Source organism: Molossus molossus, unplaced genomic scaffold, assembly GCF_014108415.1.
Source record: "Molossus molossus isolate mMolMol1 unplaced genomic scaffold, mMolMol1.p scaffold_m16_p_13, whole genome shotgun sequence".
Classification (NCBI taxonomy): domain Eukaryota; kingdom Metazoa; phylum Chordata; class Mammalia; order Chiroptera; family Molossidae; genus Molossus; species Molossus molossus.
The window spans coordinates 49,308,150-49,326,944 of NW_023425348.1; the positions used below are offsets into that span (position 1 = coordinate 49,308,150).

The following is an 18,795-nucleotide window of genomic DNA, read 5'->3' on the forward strand; positions in this document are numbered from 1 at the left end:
GAATTTGTCTGATGTCTATTAGATTTTGATCTATAAGATTTTCTAAATACAAAAAATAACTGTAGTCTATGCATACTTTTAAGCAAATATGATATATAAATATGTATGATGTCATATTTGCAATATTTTGCTATATTTAACTATATGATTTAGAAGGCAGTATCTATATTTTCAGTAGAATTTCTATGTTTATAAACTGATAAAAATTAGAAGTTTCAAGTGAAGTAAAAGAGATAACATAACTCTGGCAGGTTCTCTTGAATGTAGTTTCAAATAACACCGCCTTTATGGAATAGGTCAATAATTTTCCATATGATTATTTTAGAAAGTGAAAAGAATTCAAATATATAGTTTGTTTTATATGGCTATCTTCAATATACTGGCCCAGTATTTGAAATATTTATTGAATACTACCACAAAGTTTCTAAAAAGATCCTCCCAAATATAAATTAATATGAAATCCTGCAGCATAATGTTCTTAGCTTTAATAGCCTCTCTCCTACAGTAAGTGTGTTATGACAAAGGATTCTGTCTTTTTGTCTGCCTATCACCAAACAGCCACGTACAACTGAGCACGTGTAGAAGTTCATTAATATTCATTCAATGAATGTACCTTGTATAATGAGGCACAATTATTCCCTGCTCTCCTTATTTTATTTCTGAATGTATGTCTTCTCTTTCTCTAGATGCCGGAAGCCAAAATCTTGATCATAATTTGCTATGGAGTATTTTCTGATCCACAGTTTACACATATGAAAATGCGAATGTTAAAAGTAACCACATTATAGAATTCACATAAAAAATAGATGTGTTAACATAAGTAAATTATTTAGAACAGTACATGCTCACGAGGTTAATAATGTCATTGTTATTATTATTGTTATTGTAAATATCATTGTTGTTATTTCAAGAATCCTGTCACCAAAATTATCTACAACCCTGAGCAAATTTCATTGTGTTGCTTTCATATTTCCTCTGGTGATTCAGAAAACGGTCTAATTTAAAAACCAGCCAATTTAATAATCTGACTCCTACTAACAGCAAGATTTTCAGATGAATCAGATAACAATGCCAAATTGTTACTAACAATACTAAATGACAATAGTAACCAGATTATAAGGTGATCTTGATTATCAAACAATATAAACAGAAGCCTTTGTAATAGATGCAAACCTTAGAATTATAATATGAATAAATTCATTATTATCCTTAAATTCAAAGGATTATTTGCCTCCACTCTCTCCCTCCCCTCTCTCTTAACCTCTTCTAATGAGCATATAGAGAAAAAATGAACCATAAGACATTCTAAGACCACTAATATTCAACCATCTTTTAAGAAAAAAATCCTCAAAACCCGCTCCCTAATCTGCTTGGTCCTGACCCCATAGATTACAGGATTGAGGGCTGGTGGGAAAACAACATATAGATTGGCTAAGAGAATGTGGATGTATTGGGGAATGTTGTGGCCAAAGCGATGTGTTAAGAAAGAGAAAAAGGCAGGTATGAAAAAGGCTAAGATAACACCAATGTGGGATCCACAGGTGTTGAGAGCTTTCAGTCGAGCCTCCCAGGAAGGCAGGCAAAAGACTGCATAGAGGATCCTGGCATAGGAGAGAATAATTAGGAGCACATCCAATAATAGGAGAGAAATGTCACCAAGACCAAACAATATATTCACTTTGATGCTGGCACAGGCCAGACGGGCAATGCCCATGTGCTCACAGTAGGTATGAGGGATGATATGATGCCCACAGAAGGGCAGTCTCAGGAGGAGAAACAGCAGTGGGACCACCATGTACAGGCTCCGCAGAATGGCAATGCCTCCAATAATGCTGATGACTTTGCTGGTGAGGATTATGGAATATCGAAGTGGTTTACAGATGGCAATGTAGCGGTCAAAGGCCATGGCCACCAACACAATGCTCTCCATAGCAGTGAAGAAGTGGATGAAGAACATCTGGGAAAGGCAACTTCCAAAAGATATATTCCTGAGGTTGAACCAGAAAATTCCCAGCATTTGGGGGATGGTAGCTGTGGACAGGCCCAAGTCGATGGAGTCCAGCATGGCCAGGAAGTAGTACATGGGCTCATGGAGACTATGCTCAGTCTGGATCACAAACAGGACAGCAGCATTCCCCAGGAGTGCAACAAGATACACAAAGAAAAAGGGGAAACCAATCCATACATGCACATGCTCCAGCCCTGGGATGCCCAGCAAAAGGAATGAAGAAGGATGGAACCAGGTGTCATTAGGCATAGATATTCTTTCTATCACTCTTGTTGATTCTATATATCAGTGTTAGATGTTAACTTCCCATTAGTGATTCTTGCTCCACTTCGTTTTCTCCCTGTCTCCTGAAGAAACTCAAAATAACTTTGTAATATTCATTTTCTCTCATTAAATGTAGTTAAAACTTCTCTGCCAGTCTTACCTGAACATCAGATGGCTCCAGGGATCAAGCAAGTCTCACTCTTCCTTAGATCATTCCCATTCATAAAAGGTTGAACAAGAAGAGAGAGGAGAATATCCATCAAGTTAATATTCAAGGTAAGGAGTAGAAATAAAAAAGGTTTTAGTTTTGTTTTTATCTGGCAGTGATAGATACATTGCATGTAATGAATATGAAAACACTATAGCATATGCATTCTCTCATTGGGAAACTTGAGGATCGTTTATACATGTGTATATATTTGTATGTATATACATATATATGTATACATAAATATGTATATATTTGTATGTCTATATATTTGACTGTGTCTATACCTCCATTTGATCCTGAAATCAGAAGCTACAAATTTACTTTTGTTTTTTCATGCACCTGAAACTACTTCACATGTACATATTCTTAGAAAACAATGTTTCCTAAATGAATGAGTCAGAGGAAAGTCATAACAACATCCAGCATACCCCAGATGATTGATACTATAGTTTCCATCTTAACTAGATATTCCAGTAGCCATCTTCATCCAAAATATTTTAGATCATGAATAAAGACATGAAAATGAAGATATTTTGCATGGAGGCTTTTAAAGTTTGGATAAACTTGGATTTATAAAATACCTAAATTGAAATGATCTCATTTTCCATTGAACAAATATAATTGTTAATTTAAGATGCTATTTGGGGAAGTCTAATCAGGAATACCAACGAGTTTTCAATTTTTTTTGTTTATTGGTTTGTTTGTTTTTTTGTTTGTTTGTTTGTTTGTTTTTAGAGAGAGAGAAAGGAAGAGAGAGGGAGAAAGAGAAACATGGATGAGAGAGAACATCAATTGGCCACCTTCTACATGCCCCCCACTAGGGATTGAGCCCACAACCTGGGCATGTTCCCTGACCCGGAATCGAACTGGTGACCTCTTGGTGCATGGGTTGACATTCAACAACTGAGCCACATCAGCTGGGCTGAAAAGGAATTTATTAAAATGGCTCTCTATATAGTAACTAGCTTGGGTGGCAAAATGCTGGATTTGTTTATCCCGAGTTAATATTGTCAGACAATCAAGAAAGGAGATCAATGGCTCTCTCTTTAAGTGACCTAGTGCATGTGGTGACAGAAATATTATGGTTTTATTTGCAGGAGAGAGCTCTTTCCTATTTCACCTCTGATTTTTCTGGCATGTTACCCAGAATTGGTACCCAACTAAGTGCTTAAAGAGTCACATTCCCAATGATCAAGCCAACCATTTACTTACTCTTTTCATAAGTATAAACCAATCTATCCCATCAATATATATTTATAGAGCTTCAAATCTTTGCCATGTGATGAGACTGGGCCCCAGCCTCTCTTCTTTGAGACCATGATTTCTAATGCCCTATAATGAATTTATATCAGACAGCCATTTTTTTCAGTTCTGAATCATGTTGTTATTCTATCATATTCCACACCTCCACCTCACCTTGATCCATGTACACTCACAGCATTTCATGTCCTCTAACTGATAAAGGTAACAAGAAGAGATACTTTATACCAGTGATTTGCAATCAGGGTTGATTTTTTTCCTAGGGCATATTTGGCAATGTCTGGAAACATTTTGATTATCACAACTTAGGGGAAGTGTTACTGATGTTTAGTGGGTAGTCAAACCAAGAATGTTGATAAATATCTTACAATGCATAGGACTCCCCATCCCAACAACAAATAGTAATCTGACCCAAAATGTCAGTAATACCAAGGTTGGAAAAGTTGCTCTAAACCTCTTCATCTTAGCTCTACCTAATTCCCAATCCAACGGCATATGCTACTAGGAAATGACCTGAGCTATCCACATGTGATCTTATTTCTCAGCTATCTTCTTACCTTCGTCTTGAGCTCTATTAAAATAAAACAAAATGTAAAAAACTCTACTAGTATTCACAGTTACACTTCATGATTTATTCATTCGTGAATTTAATTTTTCAAAAACATCCCTGTTTATGTCATTTACTAGGCTTGGAAATGTGTTAGATTCCAGAAAAGCACAGTTGTTGGTCTCTGATGTTCACATTTGGTACATAGCATAAAGGTGGGAAAAGTAGCTGAGCTGATACAGAGTTTTCTTCTGCATCTCACTTGCTATTGCATGTGTGGGACTATGGATGTAAAGATAGGTAGATGATAGATAGATAGATGATAGATGATAGATAGATAGATAGATAGATAGATAGATAGATAGATAGATAGATAGATAGATGATAAATAGATTATAGGTAGATGATTAGATACATACATACCTATATACATAGAGAAATGTAAGTAGCCATGAAAGTTTATGAGAATAAAATTTGTAATGCCCAAAGCTTGTCTGTGTATTTTCTTCATCCTTTTTCCAATGCTGTATCATATACTTACTTTTTCCCCCTCACTCTATTCTAACTTAGCATGAAATCATTCCCCATTTCCCATAATATTTTCCACAGTCCTAACCATGAATAAAAGAATCTTACCTTGCTTTCTACCTGTCTCTAACAGGACAGACTTTGAAACTATCCTCTGACATCTCTCTGGATCCACACTTTGCTGGTAAGGAATAGGCATTTATATTGGTGCAGTAGCCCTACTTCCATGGGATGGGGACTATAGTCTCCCTGGATTTATGGCATAAACTAAGTGATATTCACTGGAGAGGATTCCCTCCCTACACTCACTGGAACTATGAGTCATAAGTCATCTTCTCATATTTTCCCCAGTGAGACTTTATATTTTCTACTTTTCTAATTAAAAGCCTAAATTTTCCAGTTAATACCTGAGCTACTAAAATGATTGTCTGCCGCCCTGGCCGGTTTGGCTCAGCGGTTAGAGCGACCGCCTGCGGTCCGGAGAGACCCGGGTTCGGTTCCCGCTAAGGGCACATACCTCGGTTGCAGTTTGTCCCCGGCCCTGGTTGGTCGTGTGGGTGGCAGCCACTCGATGTGTCCCTTCACATCGATGTTTCCCTCTCTCTCTCTTCCTCTCTCCCCCTCCCACTTTGTCTGTACAAAAAATGGAAAAATGTCCTCGGATGAGGATAAAAAAAAAAAAAATGATTGTCTGCCTTCCTCAATGACATGTCCCATCAGCCTTCCCTTTTTGTTGTACATCATCTTTTTTTTTTTTTATCCTCACCCGAGGACATTTTTCCATTTTTTGTTCAGGTAGAGTGGGAGGGAGAGAGAGGAACAGAGAGAGAGAGAGAGAAACATCGACGTGAAAGGAACACATCGAGTGGCTGCCACCCGCACAACCGACCAGGGCCAGGGACAAACTGCAACCGAGGTACGCGCCCCTAGCGGGAACCGAACCCGGGTCTCTCAGGACTGCAGGCCGACGCTCTAACCGCTGAACCAAACCGGCCAGGGCTGTTGTACATCATCTTAGTTATAGCCTAAATCTGATATGTCTATAATTCCCTCACCCTACTGCCTATGAACTATTCTAGTGAAAGACAAGATAAGGCAACAAAAATGTGATGTGATGACCCAAGATCTGGAGAGAAGAAAGCTTGATAAGGTGAACCTAACTCCTTACACATGATTACCCCACCAGATGTTTAATGATTATATGGTCAAGGAAAGAGGCTGATGACCAGGGCAGAGAGAAGATACTCTAAGATTAAGAACCTTTCAAAGTTTAGCTACAAGTAAGAGTCTTAGCTGAGCCTCGGCCCCAGAAGTGTAAGTGAAGACACTAGCTTTCAATTACCTACCCTATTTGTTGCAGTATCAAAGTTCTTTGTTGTTGTTGTTGTTGTTGAAAGTATTATAGATGTCCCCCATTTTTTCCCCAATGATCTCCTCCTCCCCTATGTTCATAGCAGTGCTACTTACAATAGCTAAGATCTGGAAAAAAACCCAAGTGTCCATCAGTAGATAAGTGGACAAAAAAGCTGTGGTACATTTACACAATGGAATAATATGCAGCTGTAAGAAAAAAAGATCTCTTACCCTTTGAGTATCCAAATTCTTTAAATCAGTTTCATCCATTTGACCTACCCCAACTAAAATGCTGTTTTGCAGAGAAAAATGAGAGTCTTCTCTGGCATGCTTTCTATGAATTCCTGACTTATAGAATCTTAATTTATTGTTTTACACTGTTAAGTTTTGGAATTTGTTATACACAAGAAAAAAAAATCAAGAGACAATGTTCTACCTTAAAATAGGTTCCATATTAATGGAACTCAAAACATGTGTCATTGGTTTGAGAGCCATGCATAGAGAGAAAGAGTGATGGGCCTTCAGGAGGATGAAGGTGAGGGCAGAAGAAAAGTAAGGAGAATTGATGGCCTAAGTAAAAGGATGGTTTTTATATAGAGCAAGTTTGGCCAAACTATTGCCTTCAGTAACATGGAAAAAGGAAAACATGTATCATGAACTGTTTAGCTTAAGTGGTCTCCAAGCAGAACATCAAAAGTATCAAATGATTTATTTTAGTGATGTAAAATAAAAATTGGATATAAAGGAACTAGTAAAAATGGGATTATTGCATTTTCAATAAAATTTAGAGGTGATATAAAGTAGCCAAGACTTGTTGCTTTTTGTGTTTTTTTTTTAATCAAGTCTCTTTCCAGTCACACTCTCTATTCATGGCTAAACATTCTCAAAATAAAAAGAACTTCAAGACAAAAATAAAATTAAGAGTGGGACTATAAAGTCTTTGTTAAGATCTCAAAGACTTATATCAGTTTCTTATACATATCTGACAGAGTAAAAAGACTTCCAAAATTTTAAAGGTGTGCTTCACATATGCTCTTTATTAATCTTAAGGTTTCTAAGGGTTTTTTTTTTTACTTTTGATACTATTACAGATGTTCTCCATTCCACCACCAGCCCCTTTGCCAACCTCCACCCAGCCTTCATCACCCCTTTCTCTGACCTCACCATGCCGTGTCCATGGGCTATATATGTTCTTTGGCTAATCACTTAACTTTCCTTTATGCTAGTCTCCCCCACACCCCGCCCCTCTGACATCTGTCAGTCTGTTCCATGTATTCATGCCTCCGGTTCTATTTTATTCATCAGTTTATTTGGGTATTACCCACAATAGAAGTCCAAGAAAAGGTCTAAAGTAGAGAAGAATTTATCTTGAAGGAAATTCCAATTAGTGGGACAGATTTATAAATTGATCAATAAGACACCCACACAATTTTAAAGAAATTTTATCAGCTTGCAATGAAAGGGACAGAACCAGTACAACATTTCTATTGAAAGACGGGGAGAAAACTGAGAAAAACAACAGAGGTGCCAACAAGAGCTGCTTTTATGAAAAGGAAGGATGACCAGATGGTGGAATCAGGAGCCCAGAGAGCAGAAACAAGAGAAACAAGTGATCACTTCCAGAGCGATAATCAACAGAATGATAATAAATGACAATTCCTATGGACCAGTGATCACTGTGTCCCTCCCGTTTTCTCTTTATTGAATTGGACTGTCTAGTGTGCTTGTCTTGTGCCTCTTTCATTATTGTATGCTGGTGTGTGTAGAACTCCTATCTAGTTCCAGAGCATTTTTAATATTTCAGAAGAAATCCCTGTACCCATGAAACAGCCACTGAACATTCCGCCCTTTCCCCAGAGCCTGGAAACCACCAGTTTTTTGTCTGTTACTATGAGTTTTCCTTCTCTAGGTATCATATGGTGTGTGTCCTTCTGTATCTGGGTTCTTATACTTTTTATAACGTCTCAAGGTTCATACATGTTTTGACATGTGCCAGTATTTTATTTTATTTTTTAATTTTTTTGTAGCTTAACAAAATTCAATTATATGATTACATAACGTGTTGCTTACCCATTCTTCAATTGATAAACATTGGGGTTGCTTATACCTTTTACTTATTGGGAGTAGTGCCATTATAAACATTAGAGTAGAGCTTTTGCTTGGACACCTATTTTCAGTTCTTCTAAGTGTGTATATATTTAGGAGCAGAATTGCTGAGTCACATGTAATTCTATGTAATTTGAATTTTAGCATAACCGCAAAATTTGTCTCCATAACACCTGAACTACTTCACATTCTAAACAAAAAGTATGATGAATCCCTTTTCTTTACATCTTCATCAACAATTGTTTACTTTGTCTTTTTAAAATTATTATTACAGCTATCTTTGTGTGTGTCCAGTGATATGTCATGAGTTTGATTAGCATTTCACTGATGACTAATGATATTGAGCAAATTTCCATGGGCATGTTGGCCATTTATATATCTTCTCTACAGAAATGTTTATTTAAGTTCTTTTCACATTTTCCTTATTGAATTGTTTTTGGTTTGTTTGTTTCTTTACTTGTAAGAGTTGCTTATATATTCTAGGTACCCTTATTTAATATGTAACCTGCAAACATTTTCTCCCAGTCTACAGATTTTATTGTCATTCGCTTGCCGTGTCAATTGTTGCACAAACATTTTTAATTTTGATCAAGTCCACTTTATCCATTTTTCTCTTGCTTCTTGTATTTTTGGTGTTATAGCTAAGAAACCATTGCCTACACCTGAAACTAATATAACATTGCACATCAACTATAATTGAAGAATTTTAGTATTATTAAAAAGACAAGAAAAAAGAAACCATTGCCAAATTCAAGCTCATAAAGATTCACTTCCTTGTACTCTTCTAAGATTTTCCTAGTCATTCTTAATTTATGTTTTTGATTGATTTTGAGTTCAATTCATCTATGTGATGTGAAGTAAAAGTCCAATTTCATTTGTTTTTCATGTGGATTATCTGATTACCTAAGCACCAATCTTCTTTTTCATTTTTTTTTTCTTTCTATTTTATTTTTTTTTCCAATTTTTATTAATTTATTTTTGTTACAGACTATTATCCTGGTCATAGATATTGGCCATTAGACACTTGAGTTTATTTCTTAAATATCAACTCTATTTTATTTATCTATATAGCTATTCTTATGCAGGCACCACATTGCATTAATTACCATAGCTTTATAGAAAGTGTGAGTCTTTCAACTTTGTTCTTTCTCAAGATTATCTTGACTCTATGGGACCTCTCACAATATAAATTTTAAGATGTGAGTTTTCATTTCTGCAGAAAAGGTTGTTGGGATTTTTATAGCAAATGCATTGAATTTATAGACTACTTTTGAGAGTATTGCCATTTTAACAATATTAAGTCCTTAATCCATGGACACAGGATCTCTTTCAAGTTACTTAGTTCTTTAATTTCTTTCAGCGATGATTGTTCACTTTTTATTGTGCAAATCTTGCATGTCCTTGTTGAAGTGTGTTTCTGATTATGTTAATACTTTGATTGTATTGTAGAATGAATTGTTTTCTTAATTTACTCTTTGTTTTTCTCATTGTTAGTGTATCGAAACGCATGGCTTTTCATATGTTTCTCTTGTCTGCCATAAATTTGCTGAATACTTTTATACTTTTTTATATGAATATAAATGAACATGAATATGTTCATTTGCTCTAATAGTTTTTTGTGAGTATATATATACATGCCATCAGCAAATATATTAGTTTTACCATCCCCTTTCTTATTTCCTTGTCTTGCTGAATTGCTCTGGCTGAAAATTTCAGAACTATGTTGGACAGGGGAAAATCATCATGGGACTAGAAACTCCCTACCAACAAGGATATTCTTGCACATTCGGGAAGACGTGGTACCTTTCTGCTGGTTGCAGCCACTTAACTCTGAGCCACAGGCTTTCAAAGCCCTCTTTGTACAAATGTCAATAGAACAAAATTAATGAAGTTTAGCTTCATGAAATATTAAGGTAAAAAAAAAAAAATAGTAGGCATGCAAGTAGAAATTCTTGTCCTGTTTCTTATCTTAGCTAAAAAACATTCAGGTTTTATCATTAAACATAACATTACCTGTGGATTTTTCCATGAATATCTTTTGTTGAGAAGTTCTTTCCAATTCCTAGTTGTGTGACTCTTTTATTATAAAAGAGTGGCCTTTGATTTTTAAAAACAATTGACACTCCACTCATCAATAAATGTGAGTCTAATTCCTCTCCTTTTGAATTTGGAGAGGCATATGACTGCTTGAACCAGCAGAGTATGTTGAAGGCAGTGCTATCTAACTTCTCAGAATTTATTTTGATAGACCATATAATTTCAATCTTGTACTGTTGGGTAGATGACTTCTTGGAACCTTGGTAAGAGGTTGATTCTAAGACCACCATCCTAGAAAAGTCAAATGTAGGTTCTCTGGACAAGATTCCCAGAGGAACCTATATTTCTACTATCCTGGCCTAGAAGCAAGACATGAGCAGAGAGGAACCATCCTAGAAATGAGATGGAGGATTCACTACTTCAAGCCACCCATTTGGGTCACTCTCAGCGATCTGAGTGATTTTATCTGAGGTGTGAAACATTACGAAGCAGAGAAGAGCCGTCCTCTTTTATTTTCTCTAAATTCCCAGTCAATGGAATCTATGAAGTGAATTAACTTATTATTTTTATGACTCAAAACTTAGGAAAGTTATTAAATGATGATAAATACCCAAACCTCTTATTTTAGTTGGAATCACATGAGGTAAAGAGAGAAAAAATGACATAGAAGCAATATTTGGAAAGATATCAGCCATAATTTTTATTTTTTTTATTTGTTTTTTTTTTATCCTCACCGAAGGACATTGTTTGCACTTATCTTCAAATAGAGCAGGAAGGAGAGAGGGGGAAAGAGAGAGAGAGAAACATCGATGTGAGAGAGACACATCAACTGGTTGCCACCCACACAACCCCAAATGGGGTCGGGGACAAACTGCAACTGTGGTACATGCCCTTAGCTGGAACTGAATCTGGTTTCTCTGGTCCACTGGCTGATGCTTTAACCGCTGAGCAAAACCAGCCAGGGTCAGTCATATTAAAAAAAAAAAAATGGAAGACATAACTTTATTTAAAAAGAACTACACATTTCAATAATAATTATATATTTGTAAATAAATAGCACATTAAGTAAACTTGTTGAAAATCAAAGCCAAGAGACTGTCTTGACTCCACTGTATGTTCTTGCCACCTTTGTTTAATATTAATTGATCATATTATCTTGGGTCAATTTCTGGGTTCTCTGTTTTGTTCTATTGATCTATCTGCCTGTTCAATAAATGGTGTGGGGAAAATTGGACAACTACTTGCAAAAACATGAAGCTAGACTACCAACTTACACCATACAGGAGAATAAACTCAAATAGATAAAAAGACTTAAATGTAACTCATGAATCCATAAAAATCCTAGAAGAAAATGCAGGCAATAAAATTTCAGACATCATATGCAGCAGAATTTTTACTGATACAACACCTAAGACATGAAAAACAAAGGAAAAAATGAACACATGGGATTACATCAAACTAAAAATCTTCTGCACAGCAAAAGAAACAACCATCAAAATGGAAAGGGAACCCATTATATGGGAGACCATAATTGCCAATGATGCATCAGATAAGGGGTTAATTTCCAAAATATATAGAGTACTCATTGAACTCAACAAAAGGAAGACAAAGAACCCAAGTAAAAAAGGGGCAGAGGACCTAGAGAGACACCTCTCCAAAAAGGACATACAAATGGCCAAAAGACAAATGAAAAAATGCTCAACATCACTAATCATCAGAGAGATGCAAATTGTAAAACAACTATGAGGTATCACCTCACACCTGTCAGAATGGCTGCCATCAACAAATCAACAATAAGGGTTGATGAGGGTGTGGAGAAAAGGGGACTTTGGTACACTGCTGGTGGGAATGCAGACTGGGGCAGCCACTATGGAAAACACTATGGTGTTACCTCAAAAAGTTAAAAATTGAACTGCCATTTGACCCAGTGATCTCACTTCTAGGAATATACCCTAAGAAACCTGAAACACCAATCCAAAAGAATATATGTACCCCTATGTTTATAGCAGCACTATTTACAATTGCTAAGATCTGGAAATAACCCAAGTGTCCATCAGTAGACGAATGGATAAAAAAGCAGCAGTACATGTACACAATGGAATGCTATGCAGCTGTAAGAAAGAAAGATCTCTTATCCTTTGAGATGACATGGAGGGACCTGGAGAGCATTATCCTAAGTGAAACAAGCCAAGCAGAGAAAGACAAATATCACATGATCTCACTTATTTGTGGAATATAATGAATTGAACAAACTGCTGAACAAAATTGACCCAGAGGCATAGAGGTGGGGTACAGACTGACAAACCTCAGAGGAGGGGGATTAGGGGCGAAAGAGATAAACCACAGAACTTATATGCATGGATGCATGACCAATGGACATAGACAACAAAGCTGGGGATGCAGTGGGGGCAGTCGGAAGAGGGTGTCAATGGGGAGAAAAGGAGAAACATCTGTAACAAAACAAACATATTTAAAATAAATGGTTTAAAGTTAAAAAAAAAAAAGAAAGAAAAAGGCAAAGAAAGAAAAGCAGTATAAAACTGTATTGTTGCAATAAAATAGAAAAAAAGGGACTGTTTTACTTCTTTTGAATGCTGGTGGTACTGAAGGAAAAGCAGTTTAATTAGAAGAACATGGGAAATGTGGGCAGGGACTTTCATTAAAATTCTGAAGGAGTGTTTGAATGTTTTCAAGGACGATAGCAGTTTAAGGCGCTGGTTCTTTGTATTATTTCATATTATAATTTATGAATTTCTCTTTGAAAATAAAATCAAAGCCAAAAATAAATAAAAGCTTCAAGTGAAAAAAGACACATTAGCTTTGTAAAATCTCCTAACAAAAACATAAAGCATGATGCAAAAATGTTGAAAATACACCATAAAGAAGACTATCATCTTCACCTTGGTTTCTTTGAAATAAACTCACATGGAAAGGTTATATAGATCTATCCAGAAGTACGCTAAGAGATGTACACCTTTTAGGAAGTTTTAGTTTCACAGAGAGAGAGCTGATATTTGTTCCACATTGTAGTTTTAATATGCACATATTCAGTGATGAATTATGATGATATTTTTTTACATACTTACTGAGTAATTGTTTATATGATTTAAAAATGTATATACAAATTTTGTGTTTTAATTGGATAATTTGACACATTTAATAATGAAATTGTGAGTTCTTTATTTTCAATGCAAATTATCATTCCACATGATGTATAAATATTTTCTCCTAGACTGTGGCTTGCATTTTCATTTTATTATTTGAATCTTTGAAATAAATTATTTTTTAAGTTTAATGAAGTCTAATTAATCATTTAATAATATGTTGCTATTGTTGTTTTACATATAAAATATTGTGACCAATATTACAATTAATTCTTTAACTATACTTTTGGCTCTTGACTTAGTTCTCAGATCGAATATAGGCTAATTTTTTCTATGGGGTAAAGTAACAGTCTAAATTCAACTTTTTGCATGGGGATACTAAATTGTTAACATTCAATATTATCATTAATGTACATTTTTTTTTTGCCTTGAGCCATTTATTTTTTTATTATTTTATTATTTTTTTATTTATTTTGTTGTTACAGATGTTTCTCCTTTTTCACCCCATTGGCACCCCCCTCCCCACCCCATACCCGCCCCATCCCCGGCATTGTTGTCCATGTCTATTGGTTATGTATACATGTCTATTGGTTATCTCACCCCCACCTCCTCTTCTGACAGATGTCAGTCTGTGCCCTACTTCCATGTTTCTGGGTCTACCGTATTCCTCAGACTGTTAAAACCTGAAACTCAAAGACAATTAATGTTATGTGTCTCAATATTCTTTTCTGCCTTCCTTTTTTCTACTTGGTTAGACATGACAATCTACTTTTTACAGTGCACAAAACATGTTTTCTGTTCAAACCTTCCAAGATCTCTGACTATTTATCTGTCTTGAGTAAAATCCTCAGAACCCGCTCCCTAATCTGCTTGGTCCTGACCCCATAGATTACAGGATTGAGGGCTGGTGGGAAAACAACATATAGATTGGCTAAGAGAATGTGGATGTATCGGGGAATGTTGTGGCCAAAGCGATGTGTCAAGAAAGAGAAAAAGGCAGGTATGAAAAAGGCTAAGATAACACCAATGTGGGATCCACAGGTGTTGAGGGCTTTCAGTCGAGCCTCCCAGGAAGGCAGGCAAAAGACTGCATAGAGGATCCTGGCATAGGAGAGAATAATTAGGAGCACATCCAGTAATAGGAGAGAAATGTTGCCAAGGCCAAACAATATATTCACTTTGATGCTGGCACAGGCCAGACGGGCAATGCCCATGTGCTCACAGTAGGTATGAGGGATGATATGATGCCCACAGAAGGGCAGTCTCAGGAGGAGAAACAGCAGTGGGACCACCATGTACAGGCTCCGCAGAATGGCAATGCCTCCAATAATGCTGATGACTTTGCTGGTGAGGATTATGGAATATCGAAGTGGTTTACAGATGGCAATGTAGCGGTCAAAGGCCATGGCCACCAACACAATGCTCTCCATAGCAGTGAAGAAGTGGATGAAGAACATCTGGGAAAGGCAGCTTCCAAAAGGTATATTCCTGAGGTTGAACCAGAAAATTCCCAGCATTTGGGGGATGGTAGCTGTGGACAGGCCCAAGTCGATGGAGTCCAGCATAGCCAGGAAGTAGTACATGGGCTCATGGAGACTATGTTCAGTCTGGATCACAAACAGGACAACAGCATTCCCCAGGAGTGCAACAAGATACACAAAGAAAAAGGGGAAACCAATCCATACATGCACATGCTCCAGCCCTGGGATGCCCAGCAAAAGGAATGAAGAAGGATGGAACCAGGTGTCGTTAGGCATAGATATTCTTTCTGCTGCTGCTGTTGATTGTACATATCAGTGTTAAATGTTAACTTCCCATTAGTGATATTACTTCACGTTGTTTTCTTCCTGTCTCCTGGTACAATTCAAAATAACATTGTAATAGTCATTTTCTCTCATTCAATGTAGTTAAAACTTCTCTGCCATCTTACCTGAACATTAGATGGCTCCAGGGATCAAGCGAGTCTCACTCTTCCTTAGATCATTCCCATTCACACAAGGTTGAACAAGAAGACAGAGGAGAATAACATCCATCAGTTGATATTCAAGGTGAGGAGTAGAAATAAGAAAGGGTTTTTTTGGTTTTTATCTTGTGGTGATACATATATTGCATTTAATGAATATGAAAAATACTATAGTGTATGAAATTCAACCCATTCTCTCATTGGGAAACTTGAGGATAATTTATATATGTGTATATATATACATATATGTATACATAAATATGTATATATTTGTATGTATATATGTGTATATATTTGGCTGCGGCTATACATCTATTTGTCCCTGAAATCAGAGGCTACAAATTTACTTTTGTTTATTCATGCACCTGAAACTACTTCAGACGTACATACTCTTAGAAAACAATGTTTCCTCAATGAATGAGTCATTGGAAAGTCATAACACCATCCAGCATACCCCAGATGACTGATAATATAGTTTCCATCTTAACTAGATATTCCAATAGCCATCTTCATCCAAAATATTTTAGATCATGAATAAAGACAAGAAAATGAAAATGTTTTGCACAGGGACTTTTATAGTTTGGATAAACTTGGATTTATAAAATTTCTAAATTGAAATGGTCTCATTTTCCTTTGGAAAAAAAGTTGCTAATTAATTTAAGATGCTGTATTGGGAAGTGTAATCAGAAATACCCAATGAATTTATTTTCTTTCTTTCTTTCTTTCTTTCTTTCTTTCTTTCTTTCTTTCTTTCTTTCTTTCTTTCTTTCTTTCTTTCTTTTCTTTTCTTTTCTTTTTCTTTTCTTTCTTTCTGTCTCTCTCTCTTTCCTCCTCTCTCCTCTTCCTTCCTTCCTTCCTTCCTTCCTTCCTTCCTTCCTTCCTTCCTTCCTTCCTTCCAGAGAGAGAGGAAGAGAGAAGGGAGAGAGATAGAAACATTGATGAGAGAGAACATTGATTGGCCGTCTCCTTCATGCCCACCACTAGGGATTGGGCCCACAACCAGGGCATGTGCCCTGACCAGGAACGAACTGGTAACGTTCAGCCATTGAGCCACACCAGCTGGGCTGAAAAGGAATTTATCAAAATGGTTCTTTATATAGTAACTAGCTTGGGTGCAAATTGCTGGATTTGTTTATCCTAAGTTAATATTGTAAGACAATCAAGAAAGGAGATTAATGGCACCCTCTTTAAGTGACCTAGTGCATGAGGTAGTAGAATTATTGTGGTTTTATCTGCAGGAGAGAGCTCTTTCCTAGTTCACTTCTGATTTTTCTGGCATGTTACCCAGAATTGGTACCCAACTAAGTGCTTAAACAGTCACATTTCCAATGATCAAACCAACTATTTACTTACTCTTTTCATAAGTATAAGCCAATCTATCCCGTCAATGTATATTTATAGAGCCTCAAATCTTTGCCAGTGACAATGATGAGACTGGGCCCCAGCCTCTCTTCTTTGAGACCATGATTTCTAATGCCCTGTAATGAATTTATATCAGACAGCCATTTTTTTTCAGTTCTGAATCATGTTGTTACTCTACAATATTCCACACCTCCACCTCACCTTGACCCATGTACACTCACAGCATTTCATGTCCTCTACCTGATAGAGGTAACAAGAAGAGATACTTTATACCAATGATTTGAAAACCCGGTTGATTTTTTTCCTAGGGCATATTTGGCAATGTCTGGAAACATTTTGATTGTCACAATTTAGGGGAAGTGTTACTGATGTCTAATGGGTAGATGCCAAGAATGTTGCTAAATATCCTACAAAGCATAGGACCTCCCCACCCCAATAACAAAAAGTAATCTGACCCAAAATGTCAGTAATACCAAGATTGGAAAAGTTGCTCTAAACCTTTTTATCTTATCTGTGCCTAATTCCCAATCCAATAGCATATGCTACTAGTAAATGACCAAAGCTATCCACATGTGATTTTATTTCTCAGCTATCTTCTTACCTTGGTTTTGAGCCCTATTAAAATAAAACAAAACAAAAAATGTAAAAAAACAAAACAAAAACTCTACTCATAGTCATAGTTATGCTTCATGACTTATTCATTCGTGAATTCAATTGTTCAGAAACATACCTGTTTATGACATTTATTAAGCTTGGAAATGTGTTAGGTTCCAGAAAAACATAGTTTCTGGTCTCTGATGTTCACATTTGGTACATAGCATAAAGGTTAAAAAAGTAGCTGAGCTGATACAGAGTATCTTCTGCATCTCACCTGCTGTTTCATGTGTGGGACTATGGATATAAAGGTAGATAGATGAGAGAGAGAGAGAGATTATAGATAATTATATACATACATACATACAGAAATGTATGTAGCCATGAAAGTTTAGGGGAATAAATTTTGTAATGCCCAAAGCTTGTCTGTGTATTTTGTATTTTCTTCATCCTTTTTCCAATACTGTATCATATACTTACTTTTTCCCCCTCACTCTATTCTAACTTAACATGAAATCATTCCCCATTTTCATAATATTTTCCACAGTCCTAACCATGAATAACAGAGTCTTACCTTGCATTCCACATGTCTCTAAGAGGACAGACTAAAAATATCCTCTGACATCTCTCTGGATCCACACTTTGCTGGTAAGGAAAAGGCATTTATATTGGTGCAGTAGCCCTGCTTCCATGGGATGGGGACTATAGTCTCCCTGGGTTTATGGCATAAAATAAATGATATTCACTGGAGAGGATGTCCTCCCTATACTCACTGGCATTATGAGTCAAGAGTCATCTGCTCTTTATTTTTCCCAGTGAGACTTGATATTTTGTGCTTTCCTAATTAAAAGCCTAAATTTTCCGATTAACACCTGAGCTTTTAAAATGATTTTCTGCCTTCTTCAATGACATGTCCCATCAGCTTTCCCTTTTTATTGTACATCATCTTAGTTATAGCCTAAAGCTGATATGTCTATAATTTCCTTGCCCTACTCCATATGAACTATTCTAGTGAAAGACAAGATAAGGCAACAAAAATGTGATGTGACGACCCAAGATCCTGGAGAGAAGAAAGCTCAATAAGGTGAACCTAACTCCTTACACATGATTACCCCACTAGATGTTTAATGATTATTTGATCAAGGAAAGAAGCTGATGACCAAGGCAGAGAGAAAACACTTGGACATTAAGAACTTCTTAAATTTAGCTACAGGTAGGAGTTTTAGCTGAGCCTCGGTCCCAGACATGTAAGTGAAGGCACTAGCTTTGAATTACCTACCCACTTGTTGCAATCTCCAAGAACAAAACAGTTCTTTGTTGTTGTTGTTGCTGTTGAAAGTATTATAGATATCCCTCTTTTTTCCCCTATGATCCCCTCCTCCTCTATGTTCATAGCAGTGCTACTTACAATAGCTAAGATCTGGAAACAACCCAAGTGTCAATCAGTAAATAAATGGA

At 36.4% G+C, this 18,795-nt stretch overlaps 2 protein-coding genes across 2 annotated transcripts; both read right to left on the reverse strand.

Annotated features, from left to right (window-relative positions):
* Positions 1–1,321: 1,321 nt before the first annotated feature.
* On the reverse strand, positions 1,322–2,269 carry LOC118628593 (olfactory receptor 52E8). The gene has a single exon (XM_036259567.1). The coding sequence runs from the start codon at positions 2,255–2,257 to the stop codon at positions 1,322–1,324; it is 936 nt and encodes a 311-aa protein (XP_036115460.1). The 5' UTR covers positions 2,258–2,269.
* A 7,749-nt stretch (positions 2,270–10,018) lies between these two features.
* On the reverse strand, positions 10,019–17,925 carry LOC118628594 (olfactory receptor 52E8-like). Its single transcript, XM_036259568.1, has 5 exons — positions 17,912–17,925; positions 17,345–17,358; positions 14,273–15,195; positions 12,702–12,764; positions 10,019–10,132 (listed from the first exon to the last, which is right to left on the reverse strand). The coding sequence occupies exons 1-5, from the start codon at positions 17,923–17,925 to the stop codon at positions 10,019–10,021; spliced, it is 1,128 nt and encodes a 375-aa protein (XP_036115461.1).
* Positions 17,926–18,795: the final 870 nt, after the last annotated feature.

Bases quoted from the DNA above. Each gene is read 5' to 3' on its own strand.
- LOC118628593 (XM_036259567.1), bottom strand. From the start codon at position 2,257: ATGCCTAATGACACCTGGTTCCATCCTTCTTCATTCCTTTTGCTGGGC.
- LOC118628594 (XM_036259568.1), bottom strand. The intron at 12,765-14,272 runs GTTCTGAGGATT...GTTTTGTTACAG, and splicing joins CCAAGCAGATTAGGGAGCGG to ATGTTTCTCCTTTTCTCCCC. The intron at 10,133-12,701 runs GTTGTCTATGTC...ATTTGTACAAAG, and splicing joins CCCACTGCATCCCCAGCTTT to AGGGCTTTGAAAGCCTGTGG.